Genomic DNA, 21,430 nt, shown 5'->3' with positions numbered 1-21,430 from the left:
TTGTGAATTATTGGAGAGTTTTACCTGTTTGGGCCTTAAACAGTTATTTATTCGAAACCATGTGAGGGGAAATGTCTCTTTAGTGGAACTGCAAACAACTCAGATGTCTGAAACATGACAAAGAGACACAGATACACACTTAAGGGGCCTTTTTAAGGGCCCATAAGCCAAAAAGTTTGGGAACCACTGGTTTAATATTTAAATGGTTTTTACATATATCTGTTGAAAGTGGAAAGTTTCTCTGTGTTCACCAAAAATCATAGTTTAAGGTGTGTACCTACAAGCATGATTTGTGACATCACAACTAGTTTGGAGCCAGTCCTGGTCCGATATGCGACTTACACAAGTGTGATATGGAAACCTGAAGCCACAGTGCACAAACACTGAGAATGGACTTTACGGTGAAGTAGGGCCATCTTGTGTCCAGCAGGAAAACTTTTAAAATGAAAAAAAAATTTGAATTTGGATTGAGAAGGAGTAGATGTTATTTTAAGAATTTCTAACAAGGTAATTGAATTTTTTGTGGAAAACACATATCAGACACAAATTATTATTCAAAGCAGAGTATTTTTATATGTCTTAAACATTTCTGGATGGGACTTTTAACAATGCAGTGTAATTATTAAGCTCATTATGTTATTTTTTGTAAAATTTTAATCTAACTAAAGCTGTCAAAACAAATGTAGGGTAGGAGTAAAAAGTACAATATTTCGCATTAAATGAAGATACTCAAAGTTCAAGTACCTTAAAATTGTACTTAAAAGACCAGTGTGTAGGATTTAGTGGCATCTAGTGGTGAATACAACTGAATACCCCTCTCCCTCCCCTTCCAAGTGTTTAGGAAAACCTTCAGTGCCACAAAACTTGTGAAAAACGGATCAAACGTGAAAAAAGGACCTCTCTAAAACCAGTGTTTGGTTTGTTGGGCTACTGTAGAAACATGGCAATGCAACATGGCAGCCTCTGTGGAAGAGGACCTGCTAACCATGTAGATCAAGCCCCCAGGGAACAGCGCCAGACTTTGAAGCCAATTTAACATAGTGGCCAAACCGTGTAATTACAACTTCCAGGTCCATCATGTGATATTATTGGGCCCAAAAAGACTTTTTCCCATAGACTTACAAAGTGAAAGTGACATCTGTATATTAGCGGATACATTTTTTTTTTAGCGTGACAACCCCTGCGCAATGACACGTTTGATCAGAATTTAATCCACCCGATCTGATCACATTTCAAATGTCTACAACAGCTGAACCATTGAATCATTTTATCCCCAGTCAAGTCTTGGCTGTTGAAGTTTCTAGTGAGCATGCTCAATGGGCGCATTGGGCCCATAGAGTGTGCACAGTTTTTACCCGTGTAATTTCTTTACAACGAGAAGTGACTTTTTTTTTTTGGCTTCATACGCCACTGAGCAACTTTAATAGGTATGAACAGGGCCCCATACCGATATAGATATAAAGGGCTCATTCTAAGATAACGAAAACACAACTATTCTTATTTTCAGGTGATAATACACTAATTAAAAATACTTATGAATATTATATTTCTGCCCATTCAGCTAGATGCCACTAAATTCTACACACTGCACCTTTAAAACAACAGCCAAGTGCCTAAATAACGTTACAATACTTGCGTAAACGCACTAAGTTACATTCCGCCGCCGGTTTTGTGCTTATACAAAACATTGTTTGGAAATGTTTTGCCTTTTTTTCCGCCTTAACACTCCTCGCGATGTCAGGTGCAGGACGTGGGATTTCTTGAACCCGGAAAATAACGTCAGAGTGGGAGCTCTTCCTCTGCACACTATCTCTGTCATCCGTGGTGACGTCTCCCCCTCCAACCGGTCAGTGTGCTGTGTTAGTAGCTGGTAGGCAGCTAACTGCTAGCTGAGCTACCTCCTCCGCCTATGAAGGCAGGCTGAACGGATCCGTGAATGAACCCCCGCACCTCAATGCATCTCCTGTGGCCGCGATGGCAGCGACAGAAACGGTCTGAGTCTTAGCTCTTAGTCATGTAGCGAACTGGTCCACTATATCTTAATGTTAGTGTGATTCGTACCCTTAGCTGTTACCACCAGTAGCTAGCGTTTTTTTTCCTGTCCGGGACAGACGGCGGCAGCTAGCCCCCTCTCTCGCCACTACAGGAGGATGCTGAAGCTGTTCGGTGCTCTGGTTATCCTCGGACTGGCCCTGGCGTGCATCACCTCCTGGGTGCTGGACAGCTATGACACGGCTTGGCACCCTAAACGGAGCGTTCAGCACCCGACTGTCGGTGATGGAGATGGATCCAAGAGGAGTTCTCCACCATTTCCCGGCGGCGAGTTGAACAATATATTCTGGTTTATACAGGTGGGCTATTATTCTAGTCGTGCTAGCTAGCTTATAAACCACAAACAGCCTGGATTCAAACAGTATTTCTATATTTAATTGTGTAGTTGTCATGTCACATGTATAGAATATCTGCCTTTAGCTTCGCAGTGTTGTATGAATCTATTTACCCTGAACTCTCTGAATGATTGACAGAAAGCGGTCACTGACCACAGAAGTGTGTCATTGTCAGATAAAAAAGGTGGCTCACTAACACAGCAACTTGTAGTTAGACTTTGCACTCTTGTGGGTTGTTTTTTTTTTTTTTTTTTAACAACTCTCATACAGCTGCCAGAAACAAGCCCTATCTGTGACCATTTGTAATGTATGTTTGACCTTGATTCTGTGTTTATATCTGATTCAAGGTGTCTGACATTCATATTAGCCGCTTTCATGATCCAAGACGCATTCCAGATTTTGAAAAGTTCTGCACTGACACCATTGAAGTCATGAAACCAGCTCTGGTGCTCGCAACAGGTACGGCGATTTATTCCCACACCCCTTTTTTCTTTGTGGCTATGAGAGTATTCCTAGAAGTGGGTGTTGCTCTCATCTTAATATCACTCTGGACATCAGTGGTTCACAATGCTGCGGCCACAGATGCTACGCTGTTTCTCAGCTTCGCCTTTTCCACTCCGTAGGGGATCTGACGGATGCAAAAACAGAGAGTAAGGTGGGTTCTCTGCAGCACGAGGTGGAGTGGCAGGCCTACCACAACGTCCTGAAGAGGTCACGTGTGATGGAGCGCACTAGGTGGATTGACATCCGTGGAAATCATGGTGATTAACCGCTGCGCTTTGTTATCTTCATTTTCAAAAAATCTCCAGACTCACTGGTTCAATTGAAACATCTCAGAGTACGTTAGTGCGCATTATGATTTTCTGAGGAATCCAATTAACTGTGGTAGATTTTCGCATCACACAGGAAGTCATTCTACCCCTCCTCTTCACTGCTTTCCTCCTCCTTTATTGGATGGCAAGCTATTAGATGTGAAACAAGATATCCTTGCTTTGTAATTGTCCAAAAAAAAAAAGGAAGCTACTATTGGATCTGCAATTCCTCTGATAGCTATTCTTCTATTATCGATCTCTGCTCTTGATATACTGTATGTCCTCTCTGTTCATGGGGTTATACGGTAACAACAGATTTCGTTCGATATCTTTTTGTAACATGAGGAAATCTAATCCTCGGATTAAACATGTGTCGTCCCATGGGGGGTATTTCATTACACATTCTGGTTCTTCGCCGGCGAGATAACTTATCATGTCATCAATGACCTCTTTTAGTGCTCGTATTTTGCTCGATCTCACCATTGTTTGTTTTTTTTCTTCTGACAGATGCCTTCAACATAATGTCATTGGACAGCATCAACAATTATTACCGGTCAGTATTGTATAGTCAATACTGCATTAAATGCCTGATTAACATCCAGTCAGAACTTACGCCTGCATGTCTTACAGTGTGAAGTTGATCAGAGTGTGTAGTGACCTCAGTGCCTCTGAAACATGAGTAGTCGCGTATCTATTTATTGACATGAATCCAAACTGTGTGAGCTTCCTGAGGACCAAAATAGAAGCTTTTTTTTTTTTAATCTTTTGACACAAATTATATTTTATGTGACTTTGCTGCTTCTGTTAATGCTGATTGATCTTTTATCTCTCCAATATTCTTAATGTTGCGGTTATCCTCTGCGAGATAAAGTCTATCTCATATGCAAGCCTTATTGATTTATTTAAAATCCATTAAATTATCTCAGGCCTCCTCTATCAGGATATGAACTGCTGGCTCCATCCCAGTTCGCTGTATCTTGTTGCTCACGTCGACTTTTCTGTACTTCCTCTAGGAAATACTCGGCTAATCAGAAAGTAGGCTCCTTCCACTATGTACACAAAACTCCCTTTGGAAACTACTCCTTCGTCTGTGCGGACGCCACTCTGACACCAGGACCCAAGAGGCCGTACAATTTCTTTGGTATTCTCAATCAGGTGTGCCTGTCTAGCACCTTCTCTTTACAGAGCACAAGCATTTCCTAAATTTGTGATAAACTCCATGAATTTAAATACTTCACATAACACAATCACTGGTTCTTTTATTCACTTGAATTAGTAAAGATTAGGGGGGCTTTGAATGATTTAATGACACATTACTCTATAAGGAAATGTGGCCACTGAATAAACACATAGTAAACAGAAATGCACATTTGAGTTTAGTCAAATAGAAACAAATGGAGCGTTGTGCTAACACATACTGAAAGTTACTGCACTAGAACATACAGTATCCTCATTCTTGACACTGTTGAAACTCGCTCTAAGATGTCAGTTTCCTGAATATAATATCATGGCTTAGATTTAAATTGAGGGCTTATTTAACAGTAGGTTATAAATATAATGGAACATACAGTTACATACTTTTCTTTGTGACAGACTCAAATGGACTTGCTGGACACGTTCAGAGCTGAGAGTCTTAAAAGCAACCAGTCGATCTGGTTCGGCCACTACACCACCTCCACCGTCGTGTCCCCTTCTCCGGGAGTTCGGGAGATGATGAGGTAAGAAAAGACTGGATGTTAAACCAGTTTTTATTTACTGGGTGGTGAAATACATTTTTTACCACCCAAACATTCAACAGCCTGATATTTATCGTACAACCTCAGAATGATTGTTGTATGGTGAATCAGCTGTGACATAGATCTTTAATGGTTACCATGTCTTCTGTTTTTTAAGGCGTAGTGATTTAGTTTTTGGCATTTCGCGTCTATTGGCACATTACAACAGTGTACATAGTTGCCTTTTGTAAATTTGGATTTGTCCATGTATGTTTAGATCTGCTGTTGCTTATCTGTGTGGTCACCTGCACACACTGGGCGGCCTGATGCCAGTCCTCCACAGTCGACATCCCCAAGGTACCCTAGAGCTGGAGCTGGGTGACTGGATGGACAACCGCAGGTAAGACGACAGCATTACAAAATATTTCTCACCATGTTTCTCTTCACTATTACTCTTGTTATGTCTGCCTTTTTTAAATTTCTGCTCACACATCATAAATATATACAAGTGTTTTGTACATTTTCTTCATATTTGTATTCAGGTACAGAGTTCTGGCCTTTGACCATGACCTGCTGAGTTTCTCCGACCTGAAGTTTGAGCAGTGGCCTGCAGTGCTCATCACCAACCCCAAGGATGCCCAGTACCTGCATCCTGGAGTGGAGCCTCTGGGCCGGATACGGAGATCCACACACATCAGGTGTGTCCTCTGTGTGTATTAAAACATAAACCCAGCACCATCTTCACTATACATGCTTGTACAACACTTAGTGTCCATTAAGTACTGTGAATATTCTGTATGTTTACAGAGAAGAGCACATGCCCTTAAATAATATGCTAATATACTCAGCATGTACTGTTGATTATTATATCATTATTATGCCAAGAAGGTTATGTTTTGGTCTTGTTTGTTTCTCTGATAATATATTTTAATAAAATTGGTGGAAAGGAACAATTTATTAGTTTTGGTGCAGATTTGAATCCATCAACAGATCCAGAAATTTTTTTGAAAAATTTCTTAAAATGACGAGATGAGGCATTACTGAACACTTATGCTATTTTCTGCAAAAGCTGGCGCATGCATCCTATGATTTTCTATCAACATATGTATTATGATGCAGATCCAAATACGCATATTTTTTTAATGTTTTCAGAGTATACACTGGTTTTCTAGGCTAACAAGGTATTTGCTACAAAATGCTTGACACTGGGCAAAAAATATGAAAAAAATATTGCTTTTTCCACTGTTTATTTCCAACATTATAATATTTTTCCTGGCTCTCAATAGGATCTTGGCCTTCTCAGAGGCCCAAATCACAGCGGTGCATGTGAGTGTAGATGGGGAACCTTTGGGGAAAGGCCTCTCTGCCGGAGGCCCCCTCTATGTGCTGCTGTGGGATCCGTCTCTCTACCTCACTGGGCTGCACACAATCAGAGTTAAAGTGGAGGTTGGTACAGCATTTACTCGTCTTCCAGTAAAAGTGAAAGGTGTTCTGAGACTTCTAAATATTTCAGAAGTCTTGATTAAGTTTGGAAGGTTTGTTTGCTTGAGTTTAATTTTGATTCAGCAGTAACTGTGTTAGATCTGCTGCTGCTTTGATACACTACTCATTGTTCTTCTTTTCTTATCCTTTTGTGTGTGTGTGTGTGTGTGTGTTTGTGTCAGGACTCGGCAGGCCGGTCATCAGTGCGGGAGCAACACTTTACTCTGGAGGACGACCTGACTCCCAGCTTTGGTTTTGCGCAGTCCTTCATCCTCCTCACAGACCACTATATCTTGGGCCGAGTGGCCTTTATCTTTATGATGCTGCTGAATGTTGGTGTGCTGCTGGCCTTCAGGTTCCTGCGGGTTCCTTCTGGCAGAGGTGAGCTCTCACTGACACCCCCCCCCCCCCCCCCCCCCCTTCAAATAAATATGTGATCAAAATTTCATATTGATTACATGCTACTGAAGTGGACAGAAGTAAATTTCACAACCACAAAGTTTTACTTCGGTATATGTTACGGCATAAGTTTGGACACACTTTCTCATTCAAGTGAATGGGAAGGTTGGTCCAAACTTTTGACTGGTACTGTATAGGCCTAAGTAGATTGACAGTAATGATAATTTTTTGTTTTGTTTTTCTCTATAACCAACAGGATTGTCCTCCCAGGCATGTATGTCACTCCACCTGGTCAGTAAAATGGACACCTTCTACTACTCTCTGCTGCTGTTCAACCTGTGTACAGCCTTAGGTGGGTGCTTCAGGCTGCGCTTGGCTTCACTCCCAGTGTTATGATACAAAATCTAAAACCACAATATTAAAGACTAATCTACTACATATAATGTTCTAGCAAAGTATTGTTGGAATCCTCCACAGTCTAAACGTCCTGTCCTGGTTCCCCTGTCCTTCTACAGGCCCGTGGTTTATAGGAGAGCTGATAGATGGCCACAGTGGTGCCTGCTTTGCCTTTGGGGTCTTCATCGATGGACACTTCCTGGAGGGCAGTCTCACTTACGTTGTCGGAGTCGTTCAAGTAAGAAGTTTACTTTTAATTTAACACATCTACATCTTAATGATGCCTGTACATGTGTAAGACTTGCGCCTCAATACAACTCTAGATTATAACGTCATATATTTATTAATATGGACATTTCTTATACTTTTAACAACTTACTTTTCTTACTTTTTGTCATATTAATCATATTTTTAATTATATTTCTTCACTTAATAAGGTCCACTGAATCTACTAATGCTGTTTTGGGTCTGCACTACATCTGTATCTTAACCTCTTAACATCCACTGGGTCGCCGATGACCCGCTTAAGCCAGTTGTAAGCTGCTTAGTATCATGCAGTAATGAGTAAAAGCAATTGGCACAATTTGGCCACTTGGGGATGTTTTGGAGGGATTCGGGGACACCAGGGACACCACAAACTCCCTAGTTCCCATTAGGTTAGGCCTAGAGGTCTTGAATTTTATACAGGTATGGTTGACAAGATGTAGAAGGTGATTTGCATAGTTCTGGCATAAAGCATGTCCTAGTTGTTGTTATTCCAATATGACTTATTTTAGACAAGGACCAAAAACATTTTTTGAGCTATATTTGAACTGATGAAGTTTTGGTTATGTTTCAGCCACATGCTAAACATTTCCAGAAACTAGAATGTGTTACCTTTCAAATGAAGCCTAATACGTGCATTTTGGCCTTACAGTTATTCTGTTATAAGCTTTTCCATTTGGGTATGCCAAATAGGCAAAAATTCCCCAAAAAAGGGTGGATGTTAAGATGCCAGTGGTTCATAACTTGGGTGAGGAAAACCCCCAGAATCCCAAAATAAGTTTAAGATGCTTAAGGAAAACATTTGTTAGACTTGTTTTTCTCAAATTTTTGCTTTTTGTCTTGTAAAATACTGAATTCTTTTAACTCTTCAGCCTATTAAAAATTCTCCAAATCAAATTATCTGAGAGGATCTGTCCACAGTAAAGGCATAACTGGTGACACACATTCATATGTTTCTAAACATGTTCTGAGACCCTTTTAAGCTATATTATTTCATTTATATTTCATATTCTGTTGTTCCCTGGCTGTGTAGTATCATCTGGTGAAACAACCCACAGGCATCATCAAGCCTTCATCTTGTTTTAAGGACAGAGAAGTGCACTAATCACATTAAGTCAAGTCAAGTTAATTTTATTTGTATAGTGCCAGATCACAACAGAAGTTATCTCAGAGCACTTTTCACATAGAGCAGGTCTAGACTGTACAGAGACCCAACATTCCCCCATGAACAAGCACTAGGTGACAGCGGCACGGAAAAACTCCCCTTTAATGGGAAGAAACCTGGGGCAGAACCGTGCTCAAGGTGGGCGGCCTTCTGGCTTGACCAGTTGGGTTTAGAGAGAAGGAAGGAGGGGGAGAGAGAGACACAGAGTAGCACAGCAATAACAACAATGATAATGATAATAATAATGATAATAGAAATATGGTAGTAGCAGTGGGCATCAAGGTGGACCAACGGGACAGCAGGCGGTCCGCAACCAAAGGTCACCGAACTGAACTAATCTCCTCATTACTTCCTCTCTGCCAGCTGCTGTTCTTCAACATGCCGCTCACCTCTTACCTCTGCTGGAGCCTCCAACACCGTTGCCGCGGCAACACCTTCCGATCCCACTTCCTGCGGCCAGGCTGCCGCTGGCGGACTCTAGCGGTTCACTTCTTCATGCTGCTGCTGCTCACCTGGCAGGCCCACTCCTGCTACTTTCTCCTGGAGACCTACGGCCCCATGGCCTTTTTCCTGTCTCCGGTCCGCACGTGGGCATTAGGGCTCAGTCTGCTATTGGTCTACCGCGCCTGGACAGGCCCCGCCCCTCTTGTTCGTGACAACAGCAAGGGCGTCTCTCCCTCTTGACAGTAATTGCACTGTACCACCACAATTTCCTTGAGCCTGACTCACAGATACATTTTGTGGTCTCTATCCACCCTGAAAGCCTCAATTTTCTCCACACAGCAGCCCCCTCCTTCATTTCTCTTCTCCCTCCAAAGCCACCTCACAGTACATCATTCACTATCCTGTTTCTAGATAGTATTGTTTACTTAATATGCATGTTATTGTAAAGCACCGGTGAGCACATTTCTGGCCATATTCATTGCAATGTGTACAGTGTAAAAAAAAAAGACGAAAAAAAACACATACATGGAGGGTGAAATAGCCTATATGAGCTATGTGAAGACTAGTCCAACGTATGCTGCAGTTGACAGTATATAAGAGCTGTATTCTGCTGTGGTTTAAGCTGACTTGTTTACTTGAGCTTTAGCACTTTTTGGAAGTGTTGCCTTGGCCGAATGCCACTTCACCACTGCCAAAGGATGAATAAGAGAGATTTAACCTTTCATTCTTCCATCTGAAAACCATTTTCATTCACTAATGAAGGCTGGATGTGCCAAACCAATCCTCGTGTTTACCTTCTGACACACAAATCATGTGGATAAGAAAGGTGTTGCGCCTCATTTTGTATACTATAAGCTTTTCCTAACTTCCCATGTCGGACAGAGCGCGGTAGTTACTCTGATGAAGATGACATAGGTGAGGCAACCTAGACGATCATAATTTCAAAGTTTTGTTCTACACAATCACAGGAAATCAAAGGAAGGAAATTACAAAACAATGAAGTAATGTAGTTGATCTGTGTACAAGTAGTTATTGATTGAAAGTGTTTTTAAATCAACTTAATTCCACTGCAAACAACTGCCACTAAACACTTCTCAATATTCGCATTAGAAGAGTCATATCAAAAGTTAAACGCCAGTTTTCACCAAAACAGAGAAGCCGGCCTGACTTCTCATGCTCCTTAAAAACGTGATTACAGAAAGCAGCTGTTTGTTTCTCAGGAATGTGAGCACTCGAACAATAGGCTGGTCCCAGAAGTATTTCAGGACAATGTTTTTATACTCCATCGTAGCTCAGTGAACTAAAACCATGTAAAACAATCGACGTGTGGTGGCTTAAAAAAACAAAACAAAAATGAATGTGTTATAGCTGTGGTGAAATGAGATGAACCAGTACTATGCTGTTTTTATTTATTCATTCTGATTGTATTGTGTGATTAATTTCTTTTTCTTCCCTCTCATGTTATATATCTGCACTGGAAATGGGCATTCTTCACCCGAGGAGGCCAGTCCTACCTCATGGTGAGTGTGATTAGGAAGATTATAAGAGCATTCCCTGCGTTGGAACTTTTGACAATTTGCGTGTGAAAACATGTTTTGTCTATATTGTTAAAAATTGTTAAGTTCTTTTTTGTGACAGTGTGGGAGCAGTAAACTGTGTATGTTGCACGTCAGTCCTTTCTAGTCAGTAGTAGCAGGTGCCTGGATTCCACAAGAGCAAACTGATCTAAAAAAGTACGTAAATAGGGTGAAGACCACTTTTATAAAGTCTTTTAATAGAAGCAATGTTCCAAAGGAGTTGGATCCAAGAATTTTATTTTTTTTTTTAAACCATACCCAGCATGAGTGCAGAATAATTGCTCAGTGCTGTGATAAGACTAGCAGTTTAATATTAGAACAACTCCAAGACACTGAGAAAATCTAATTATGTGTTCTCTTGCTGGCAATGGTTTAATAACTTTTCCTCTCTGCTCAGAAAAGTCTTTTTCATTTGTACAAGAGCACTACCAAGTGTATAATTCCAGTGTAAAGGCTGAGCAAAAGCTGAACAGTTCTTCTCTAACGATGCTCAGGACCTCTCACATGCTATATAATCTGTCCACAAGGAGGCAGTATTGAATGGATTTGGAGGGTTAATGGGAAATGACTGTTGCATCTGTGCTATGAGCCTTTTATTTCACTTCCACTTAATTAAAGCATGGTACTGTTATGTTTTGTTTTTTTTTGTTTATTTTTCAGAAAAGCACCAAAACAATGTCTTGATGAGACAGGTTTGATAGTTTAATTGATACTCACTGATCATGGTTACTATGAATCTGGTTGTGATTGTTCTGTACTGTACACTGATTTGACTGTTCACAAGGAAAACAGACATCGACTCCACCGCTACATCTCTGAGAGAACATACTGTGGGTGATGTACCTGCTGTTCACTTGACTTATTCTGCATCCCCCTCCTATGTTCAAACACTTAAATATATATATATGAATTACTAGATGATGATTTTACACCTGCCACATATTTTTTTCTTGTTACAACTGAAATTAGAGCCAACCACATTTTTTTTTATTATTGGTTTATAGTGCTGTGGAATAAAATGTTCAATACAGTAAATCATATACTTGTGCGTTTGTGTTCACATCATTGTCACATAATGTTAAACAGGAGATAACGAGAATATGGAGCCCCAAGACCAATGAGGTGTAAAATATTATCAGATGAGTCAAAAAGATAACTGATTACATTCAATAATGAGATGAAGTATGAAATGAAATATAAAACTGTATACTTTAACCTCCAATCATCCAAGCTTTTTATTTCTGTCCTTTATCACCAATTGATAAAATAAGAAGGTCCAACTTGATTTCTTTTTTTTTCCGTTTGCTAGCTAATAGAAAGGAGATATTAAATCAAATCTATACAATGTAAAAGATAAAACAATTAAATCCAAAGACATATTTCCATTGTGGTAGTTAATGAAGACAAGAGATATTCACATAGAGATGCAGATAGTGTTATGAATGTCTGAGTATGGTGTCTGTGAACTTCTTAGTAGTGTTAGCTAGCTAACTTTTGTTATTGTTAGCTTGTCAGCCAAAATACATTAGCTACTGTTACAACAGTTTCTACAGCAGTTTATACACCGATGCTACAGCAGTATGCAATGAAGTATACGGGTACTGCTGTTGTTTTATAAGGAAAGTTATTTTCAGCTTCAGCTTCAGGTAGTTAGCTGAAAAGGCTGGTGCCATGTTATGCTAGCAGTGTTTTCAGTTAAGCTAGCTGGGTACACAGTCTTCTGTAATGTTCTACTGATGTAAAACTAAGCAGTTGACACATAAAATGACCAAGTGCAAGATAAATAGAAGAGTGAAATAAATTAAGTTTTTTACTTTATCAATTGAGGTAAAGGAAATAAGAACATTTACTTCCTTTTGTCATTTTTGGACATCCATGATGTTGTCTGCTGATGTGTTATTATAGTTATCATGGCAATGATTTTTCTACAGTGGAAGATTTTAGATGTGATTTAAAAACCATCTTGTAATAAAAAAGTATCATGAGGCCGTCAAGCAAAAATATTTGCTTTTATTAACTTCGGCACCAATTTCCAAACATTGAAATCAATATTAAAATGCAACAAGCTTCTGCACACTTTTTACATTTTATTTCATTTTTCTCATTTCAAAGAACATTATGTCATTTTTCATTAATGGTTCTACGTTGTAATCAACTGGCATCAACTAATTAATGCAATATCTTACCAGTGTTCATTAAGTTAGTGTTAATGGCAATGATAGAGAGGCAACTGTAGGTTAATTTCCCAAGGCGTCTGGTGAGAGCTGGAAGCTGATTTTCTTCACTCTGATATCTTTATAATTTGTTTTCCAATGTTTCCCCCTTTCATCATAGAGCAAAATGCAACTGCAAGGAAAGGATACAAATGATTCAACTCTTGCCAAATAAAAAAACAGAAAATCATAATATAGAGAAAAAATTTGAACTCACTTACCTCCCATATTTTCAATGCCGTTAACCACAGTTTCCAGCACCTGCAGAATCAAAGCAAAATTACAAACGATGCAAAGATACTGATAGGGAGAAGGCATGCATTCTGCACACAAACAAGGACACCCACGCAGCAAACCACACATCATCATCAACCATTTCCTCCTCACCTTGATTTGGCCTGATTTAACCCACTGGCTGAGCTCGCAGAGGGCAGCTTCTGCTTTGCTCATGTAGTTAAGCACCATAAATCGCTCCCGGGTGATGTGCTTTCTTTGCAGAGCTTCCTGTGTCTTATCATTCAGGGGTGGAGGATATGGAACATCCTTGTTGTACTGTGAGATCTGTCCACACAGAATTACATGGCCGCCATTGTTCATCTGGAAGTACGGAAAGAGGTCATGGAGGTCAAAGTGTCGGATTGAGTTTTTCAGACAAACAAGAAGCACTTCAGTACCCACAGCTACCACTTCTTATTCTGCAAATGTTGTTGTCAAAATTTGGAAAGGAAAAAAACAACTAACACCTAAGTGTTCACAGATTTTGCTCACAAACAAAACAGCAAATGAAAGTAACACATGCACACAAACACAACCTGAGCAGTACCTGTGCAATGACTGTATCACTGATAAGACCTCCCACATTGTCAAAGTAAACATCAATGCCATCAGGGCAGCACTCCTTGAGCTTTGTGGGAACGTCATCTTGGCGATAGTTGATGGCAGCAGAAAAGCCCAAATCTTCCACTAAAGCTTTGCACTTCTCCTCAGAACCACAGATCCCAACAACCCTCACGCAACCATCCAGCCGGCCGATCTGGAAAAAGAAAAAGCAAATCGAAATGATACAATCAGGGCCTCACTTCCTTTTTTTCTGTAATCTAATCTGTGTTTATGTTACTAACTTGTAGTTAGCTAGATTAAATCTGCTACCCGGAGTCTGGTTTCTGAAATATAACAATTACTCTACAGTTCCCACCAACCATCTTGCCTTAATCTTTCTTACATTTAAATCCATCAAAACAAGGATAATGTCAAGGAACATTTTAGCTGATTCAAATGATAAACAAGCTGTTGTTTTTATGCATTTTGCCAGAATCTCAGATAACTGCCATTCAAGGCACACAAACCTTAACTTCTAAATTTGAAGTTAGCTGTATTTACCTGTCCAGCTAAGGAGCCACAAGCCCCTGCTGCACCGCTCACCACCAACGTCTGATTGGCTCCTTTGGATACATGACCCTTTTCCCTCATGCCCAGCAGTGCAGTGAGGCCTGTTATGCCAACTGCACCCAAAAAGTGGGACAAGTGCCCATCAACCAATTGTGGATTCAACTGCAATAGACAGAAACACAAATGATAATATCCGTTAAAGTAATACGAGGCTTTTCTCTCACATAGGTCAGTCAGTGCATAAGATCATAAAGACATTATCCTTTCTGCAAGAAGAAATCTGACCTAATCCACCAGTCATGATGGACAATGTGCCAATGTTGACACACAACAGTATGCTTATACCTTCTGTAAGACACTTCCTTTCATAACAGCATGGGTCTGCCAAGGCCAGTTGAATGAAGTGACCACATCTCCCTCGCTGCAAGAAGTGCAGCGGCTGGATTCGACCACGCCGACACCTCCACCATCCAAACACTCAGACAGCTGCCATGGAAGCAGGTACTCAGCACCGGTGTCTTCATTCATTCTACATCGCTGAGAGGCAAAGAGAGAAAGATTTAAGTTGGAGTGACGGGTGACCTTTGGCACAGATCAAGTCTTTCAGTGTTCATATGAGCACCTGACTGATGTTCTAAGACTTGAAAAATTGTGAACCTATCCTTTAACTAAATTTTACATGCAGATTATGCAGTGAGACCATCTGTTGTATAAGATGCATCCATACTAGACAGTCAGGAAACATATGCTTTAAGATACAAAATGTTACCATGTATGTCTATTCTGACTGTATTATTACCATGTAAGGGTCGACTGATAGGTAAATCGTCCGAACAAGGACCTCCCCATCTTTCAGGTCAGGTGTTAAACTAGTCTTCTCCAGGCGAAAATTTTCGGGAACTGGCACCCCGTCTTTACCTGGGTAAAGAGAAGTGGTGCAGTTAAGTAAACATTAGCCACACGGGTGCAGTAATGTTACAGCACGATTGACAGGAATAGAGGGTCACCTTCTGCTATGAGAAAAAAAGTTTATTTTACAAACTATCCTACCTACCGGGTCGGGAGTTGAGAACGACTCTCTGCACCTGCATCCTTGAAGATCAGCGTTATAGCCTTGATATCTGAGGGGTGCCTTTGAAAACCAGACCTGGCAACAAATCTCAGCTTTTATGAGCGGGTGGTTCCGTTGTGCATGAAAAAATGGCTAACTACTTACACAACCTACTGTAAAAGCAGTGTTTACATTACACAACAGGTCCGTTCTGTCTGTGGGCTAGCAGAAAGTACACACACAGTAAAAAGTCTCATCACATTCAGAGCGAAGCAAGAGGCTTCCCTGTCAACAACTTCCGCTTTCGTTTGAATTCCGTTAGACAGTGAATCAGTGTGTCTCATATTTTATAGCCCACCATATCTATTTTTACCAAAAGGTATTTACTGACACTATGAATAACTGACAGCGTCGTGTGACACTAACACGAACCATACGAAAGTGCGACAATTATTTTCCCAATGTCTACTACATGATAAATGCTAGGTTGGATGAGCCCGAGGGACGAGCTCTCGCGAGGTTAGGGTTATGCTAGGGTTATGATGAAAATATCGCGAGAGTTCCGTGACCCATCCAATCTACCACCAGACAGTAACTATCTTGACATTCACTCGGTCGTCTTTTTCCTAGGTGCAGTTTAGCCGTTGAGGCAGCTACAGCAAAATCAGAAACGGTACGCGGCCTCAACAACCTATTTTATTATTCATGTTCACCAACACTGCGGCCATTGAACAGATTATGCAGTGATATCAACTACTTTTAGCATTACAATCGACGTTACCACTGCAATCGCTCCGTGTCTTTTCTAACGTTGTAAACGCGGGTCCCCAAAGATGGGCTGCAGACAGTCATCGACTCTTGCTAGCTAGAAGTGTCTCAAAGTGAAGCTGAGAAGTGACGCCTTGTGGAGGAATCTGCAAAAAAGAAAAAAAAAAGTTGAAGTGATTTTGTCAGTACCGTAGCCACCGTTACACTAGCTTACCGTCAACTTTAGCTGCTGCAGGGCACCGTCATCACAGGGAAATGAAATCCTGTGTGCCATGGAGGGACCGAGTTTAATGTAAGTAAATTAACGTACTGCCAACTCGTGCTTAGCATTTTTTTTATGGTTTGGTGGCTTCATGGTTGATAAGGGCGTTGTTATTAGCCACACTGATGAGTTGTTTTTAAACAATGTAGCTAGCTCTCCCCCCCCATCCCGTCACACACACACACACGCACACACATAAAATGTCAAATTCCCACAAAGTCCCAGAGGACAGACACCCAGTGTCAAGTGTCACCTAACTGTAGCTGAAGTTTAAACCAGCTAACCCTGATCTTAGCTGTGCAATGAAATCCTCCTTACTAAAATGTGTCATTGACATGTTATGTAGTCCTAAATCTGACAATATCAGTCTAAAATCTGTATTGATCTTCCAGGTAAAGACACAAAATGCCTGTCACATTTTCCCAGATTAGGACTGCAACTAACGATTATTTTCATTATTGATTAATGTGTCGATTATTTTCCTGATTATTCGATTAGTTGTTTGATATAAAATGTCAGAAAATAGTGAAAAATATCAGTCACTGGTCCTATGTTATGTCTGAAAAACATAAGGAATGCAACTGATGATTATTTTCATTATTGATTGATCTGTCGATTATTTTCCCGATTCGTTGTTTGGTCTATAAAATGTCAGAAAAATCTCAGTCACTGTCTCCCAAAGTCCAAGATGCAACATAAAATGTCTTATTTTGTCCCGACCAACAGTCCACAACCCAAAGATATTCGATTAACTATCACAGAGGACCAAATGAACCAGAAAATATACACATTTATGAAGTTGGAACTAGAAAATGTTGGCTTTTCTTGTTTAAATTATGACCAAAAACAATCAATCGCCTAATCGATTAATTGACTAACTGTTGCAGTTCTATCCCAGATCCCAAGATGATGTCCTCAAATTGTTTGTTTTGTTCAGCCAACTGTCAAAAAAGATTGTAAAGATATTCTCTTTACAATTAAATATAACAGAAATAGCAAAAAAATGTTCATATTTGACAAGCTGGACTCATCAAATATTTGGCAAATTTGCTTAAAAAAGTTACTCAATTGATTATCAGATTAGGTGCTGACTCATTTTAATGTTGATGACTAAACAAATTATCGACAATCGTGTCAGCAGTACTGGTAGCAGCTCCAAAAGCCCATATTGATGCATCCAAGAGAAAAGGCTGTTTAACACACACACACACACACACACACACACTCACACACTCACACACTCACACAATCACACTACAATTCCCAGTACAGTGACAGTGTCAACGGAGGCAGTCATGTCAGTCTGACTCGACTCCTTGTCAACTGCATCTGTGAATGTTTTTAGGCTTTGCACGTTATTTTAAGGGCCAGAGAGAAAAAGAGAGTCTGGGAGGGAGACTGCAGGCCTTGCACAGTCTGGCTGACACATGCTTGGTCATGTCCAGTGACATGATATTGCAACGTCTCCAACATTTTCTACCAGGACTTGGAACTATACCAGTATTAAGTTTTCACTGTTGTCAGTATTTAAAATAGAAGGTCTTGATGTTGTCGTTACCTTTTCCCCATATGGTCCAGCCTCATATCTACTAGTTAGTTTTAATTTAGTAAAGGTTTTGTGATTTTAATGAACTAATATGCCTGTTAATGTCCAGTTCATTGTTCTAATCTAAACCTTGGGCATGGTATATTCTTAGTGTCTGACTGCTGAAATATCAGTAGGCATTTTCACAGGAGACATTTGAACATATTATAGCAGGAAAAGCACATGTCTAATTAATATCATCAATTCACTTCATTGGTCCAGGAAGCTGGTATCTTGCATGCTGGCTCACTGGGACATTTTAATGGAACAGTGTCATCATAATTATCATTAATTACATTTATGCTTTTTATTGTTTACAAGTGAAAATGGTCTGCGATGAAAAAGGCCTTTATTTTGGGATAAATAGGATACTTTAGCTTGCCTCTGTTGCACCTAAAGACTGGCGTGTAATGTAATATAATATCAAATTAGTGTTGGCTGCTCAGTATTAGTTTCAGGATGAAGTAATACCACGTAGATCCAGTCCCAAATGTCGCAAGATGATCTTTGACCCACTCAGTGATGTCAAATAGGCTAAATAAAAAGGTAGCCTCTACAGTAGCTGTAGGAAACAGCTGTAGAAACATTTAAAGTGAATCACTTTGGCTTACTTAGTCTTTTTTATTTCAGTAAAAAGTACCAAACTGGGTTTCTCTTCACAAATGCAAAAAGTAAGTGAATACTTTGGGGGATTGGCTGCTTTTCAGGCTAAAAATGTAATATTTTTACATCCATTTGGTTCCTGGGAACTAGTGGAAGATACAGTCTGTGACTGTATTTGACATTTTATAGACTTTCCTGCAAGTAATGGAGAAAACAGATTAAGTTCAAATGAAAACAAGCATCACCAGCTCCTCTAATATTAACACAAATATATACTTTATATACACAACTTAGCCTCCAAAATAAAGACACTGCTTTCCCTGTCATGTGCAGACACCCACCACATGTGCATGCCAGGAAGATTTTCGTGTGAATGTGAAAGGAAAGTGAATGTAAAACAAGAGTGCAGCCGGGTGCGCCCTTCCCCTTCCAATCCCCGCGGTCCTCCCATGTGTGTTGGAATTTCCCGCATGGACTGAGAGGGATCTTGCTCCGTAAATTACAGCGCCTTCCATGTCAGAGGAAGACCTATTATGGGCATGGAAGTAGGTGTGGCCAGCGAGCTGGTGGTGGCGGCGGTGGAGGTGGTGGGGAGGGGGGGGGATCACAAGACAAGCAGAGACACACACAGAGAGACTCGGTGTACAGCAAAAGGCCGCATTGGCAGTGTGAGTTTTTTTTTTTTTGTGCAATCCTAGTGCAATAATGTGCAACAGACAGCGGCGGCATTGCGCTCGCGTTTCTGCAGATTAGCGTTCCGTTTCCGATCGGGAAGGATCCTGTTTACGCACCGACGTCGACCCCCTTTTTTTTTTTCCCCTCTTGACTTTGCAGCAGCAGGGGGTGGGAGGAGAAGGAGGAGGAGGAGGAGGAGGGGGGGATAAGGGGAAAAAGTACCAGTGAGTGAGGTCAGCAGCAGCATAGCATGAGTCAACCTTGGGGATGTATGCAGTCATCATCGCAGGTCTGTATTGTACGGGCCTGCCGCTGCTGCTGCTGCTGCCGCCGCCACTGGCCGCACAGAACTGCGAGTGTGCGATCCTGCGGGCTGAGCTGCCGTTAGTAGCAGCTTTCATGACAAAACACAGTAAGTATCGAGGAGGGGAGGGGGGAAAAAAAGAAAGACAGAGACAGGAGACGCGGTGTCGATTACTATGGTGGTCGACAGTGCATGTTATTGTGGCCACGGCTTGATGACAAAGTTTTGTTTACCTCGCCGAGACGGACTGGGCGCGCACCGCTGCTGATAGAACCTCCATACGGGCTCATGGCGCGTCTGTAGGATGTTTTTAACGCCTCAATCAAAGTGAGACCGACTGCACTGAAAGACACATGTGACGTATTAACGTTGTTGACAAGTTGGAATCGATCCACGGCGTTTGTTTTGTCAGCCATACAACTACACTTTGTGGTCATACAGGCTGCATTTGTTGGCTCGGTTTGGTTGCAATGGGACATGGCATTAGTGACTGGATAATCCGTTTTCTGCAACAAAGGGTTGCTAGTAAATAGCGCTGAGCTGGCTGGCCACAGAGAGAGAGGGAGAGAGGGAGAGAGTGATGTGGAGGGAGGTGGGGGGGTCCAGGAAGAGACCTGCCTTGGAAGGACTCCGCATGTTTTTCCTCTTTTTATTTGTCGTCTCTTGCACGGTGCAGGCCGCGTTATGTCCGCTGGTGTGCGAGCCGCGCCACACGGGCTGATTTAAATTAGGAAGCAGCGATGGATTAGGGCGGCTAATAGTGCTTGACATTTATTTTAAGCCAATTTAACGTGTTACTTTGTTTATTGGGCTAAACCCCAGGCTTGTGTAAGGTTGCACTTGTGATGCGTCACGATGATCCCTCACCTCAGATTGAGTGTGCGCCTGATTTAATGCACATAGACTCCTCACACAGCATGGTGGCACAGTAATCAGCAGTTGTGTGTGTGTGTGAGAGAGTGTTTGTGTGTGTATTTTTATTTATTTATTTTGCTTCAAGGCAGGGTCATTCTGCAAGGAAACTATGATGCACCTTTTTCATAGAGGATGTTTCTTAGGATTTGAGCATCACGTGGCAGTGCTGATGCAGTTACAGTGTTTGTTAGCGAAAAAGCATGGTCATTGAGGTTTCAGTCTGTGGTGCCCCTGAGCCAGTGCAGGATCTGAACAGCTGCAGCTGTCTATTTTAAGAAGCATGTGTGTTTTACTAGGCCACGAGTAAAAGGTGACAATTGTCAGTCACTTCCTTGGTTGTCTGAGATGGCCTTTGCCAAGTCTGTGTCGTGGAGATTCTAGCATTTATGTAATCATCTTGATATATTGTCATGCAGCAATTGCTTTGATTTTTGCGATTTTTTTTGCAGCAGTAGAAAAGTCTTAATGTTTTTTCTGTTTGGATTGTTTGACTGGTGCTGAAGACTGACAGAAGATTTTTTATTCTATACAGATGGAGCAAGGATTCAAATTTTAACAGAAACAGTTGGGATCTGCGTGCATCTTGAAATTTGGCAGACTGCATCGAGTCAAAATCTGCTCCGAAACATGGCCATCATATAATATTTTTGATAATCATAATGGGTTACCATGGCAATAGTCAAGATCCCCTGCAAGCTTTCAAAGCCTGCAAGGCCATTTTAACTTTTTTTTTTTTTTTTTTTTTCCCTGCTCTCTTTTTCCCTCGCAGAGATCGTTTCATCATGACTCATGCCTGCTCACTTTCAGTTACCCTTCCTTTTTGATTCTGCAGCCATGGTTCAAAGGGCACGGTTTCCCTTTTTTCACCTCTGATGACTCATTCAGTTGTAAAAAGAGAGGTTTCTGTCACGTTCCAGTAGTTTGGCGGGAAAAGAGAGCATCTTTTCTGTAACCGGTCAGTTGAGATATGAGGGGTTTTGAAAAAAAGTAATCAAGCTTCCCTGATGAACACTTTTCTCAAGTG

The 21,430-nt window shown here is 41.0% G+C and overlaps 3 protein-coding genes across 7 annotated transcripts in view; 2 read left to right on the top strand and 1 right to left on the bottom strand.

The window, feature by feature from the left end:
• The first annotated feature begins 1,788 nt into the window (after positions 1 to 1,788).
• tmem62 (transmembrane protein 62) lies at positions 1,789 to 11,679 on the top strand. Of its 2 annotated transcripts, none has more exons than XM_067614363.1 (14): positions 1,789 to 1,992; positions 2,147 to 2,351; positions 2,735 to 2,846; positions 3,011 to 3,148; positions 3,707 to 3,752; positions 4,213 to 4,354; positions 4,793 to 4,917; positions 5,192 to 5,314; positions 5,457 to 5,612; positions 6,201 to 6,360; positions 6,579 to 6,777; positions 7,052 to 7,147; positions 7,311 to 7,429; positions 8,984 to 11,679. In XM_067614363.1, exons 1-14 carry the CDS (start codon positions 1,937 to 1,939, stop codon positions 9,302 to 9,304), a joined length of 1,998 nt encoding a protein of 665 aa, XP_067470464.1. In that variant the 5' UTR covers positions 1,789 to 1,936; the 3' UTR covers positions 9,305 to 11,679. The 2 variants fall into 2 exon arrangements, with proteins under 2 accessions (XP_067470464.1, XP_067470465.1); XM_067614364.1 differs by having other exon boundaries at positions 2,112 to 2,351.
• A 954-nt stretch (positions 11,680 to 12,633) lies between these two features.
• Positions 12,634 to 16,412, bottom strand: ptgr2 (prostaglandin reductase 2). 2 transcript variants are annotated; one of them, XM_067614366.1, is made up of 8 exons: positions 16,277 to 16,412; positions 15,043 to 15,161; positions 14,589 to 14,780; positions 14,235 to 14,405; positions 13,678 to 13,887; positions 13,242 to 13,451; positions 13,076 to 13,115; positions 12,634 to 12,987 (listed from the first exon to the last, which is right to left on the bottom strand). In XM_067614366.1, exons 2-8 carry the CDS (start codon positions 15,043 to 15,045, stop codon positions 12,923 to 12,925), a joined length of 891 nt encoding a protein of 296 aa, XP_067470467.1. In that variant the 5' UTR covers positions 15,046 to 15,161; positions 16,277 to 16,412; the 3' UTR covers positions 12,634 to 12,922. The 2 variants fall into 2 exon arrangements, with proteins under 2 accessions (XP_067470467.1, XP_067470466.1); XM_067614365.1 differs by lacking the exon at positions 16,277 to 16,412 and adding an exon at positions 15,298 to 15,958.
• The window catches only part of mideasb (mitotic deacetylase associated SANT domain protein b), a 25,202-nt gene continuing 19,985 nt past the window's right edge, over positions 16,214 to 21,430 (top strand). Inside the window, exon 1 of one of the 3 annotated variants that reach the window (XM_067614361.1) lies at positions 16,214 to 16,354. The gene's annotated coding sequence lies outside the window, so the exon portion shown is untranslated. The other 2 variants (XM_067614362.1, XM_067614360.1) reach the window with 2 other exon arrangements.

The sequence above is a fragment of the Thunnus thynnus genome, chromosome 16 (assembly GCF_963924715.1).
Source record: "Thunnus thynnus chromosome 16, fThuThy2.1, whole genome shotgun sequence".
Lineage (NCBI taxonomy): Eukaryota > Metazoa > Chordata > Actinopteri > Scombriformes > Scombridae > Thunnus > Thunnus thynnus.
Note: the sequence above shows the minus strand (reverse complement) of the source record. Positions and strands in the feature narration are given on the sequence as shown.

What these genes read in the sequence shown, in the direction of transcription:
- ptgr2 (XM_067614365.1), bottom strand. Translation starts at nt 15,334, where the DNA reads ATGCAGGTGCAGAGAGTCGTTCTCAACTCCCGACCCG. An exon ending in AAGGAAGTGTCTTACAGAAG is followed by an intron (nt 14,406 to 14,588) that starts GTATAAGCATAC and finishes TGTCTATTGCAG; the next exon opens with TTGAATCCACAATTGGTTGA. An exon ending in GTGATACAGTCATTGCACAG is followed by an intron (nt 13,452 to 13,677) that starts GTACTGCTCAGG and finishes CCGTACTTCCAG; the next exon opens with ATGAACAATGGCGGCCATGT.
- tmem62 (XM_067614363.1), top strand. Translation starts at nt 1,937, where the DNA reads ATGAACCCCCGCACCTCAATGCATCTCCTGTGGCCGCGATGGCAGCGA. An exon ending in ATATATTCTGGTTTATACAG is followed by an intron (nt 2,352 to 2,734) that starts GTGGGCTATTAT and finishes ATCTGATTCAAG; the next exon opens with GTGTCTGACATTCATATTAG. An exon ending in CGGAGATCCACACACATCAG is followed by an intron (nt 5,613 to 6,200) that starts GTGTGTCCTCTG and finishes GGCTCTCAATAG; the next exon opens with GATCTTGGCCTTCTCAGAGG.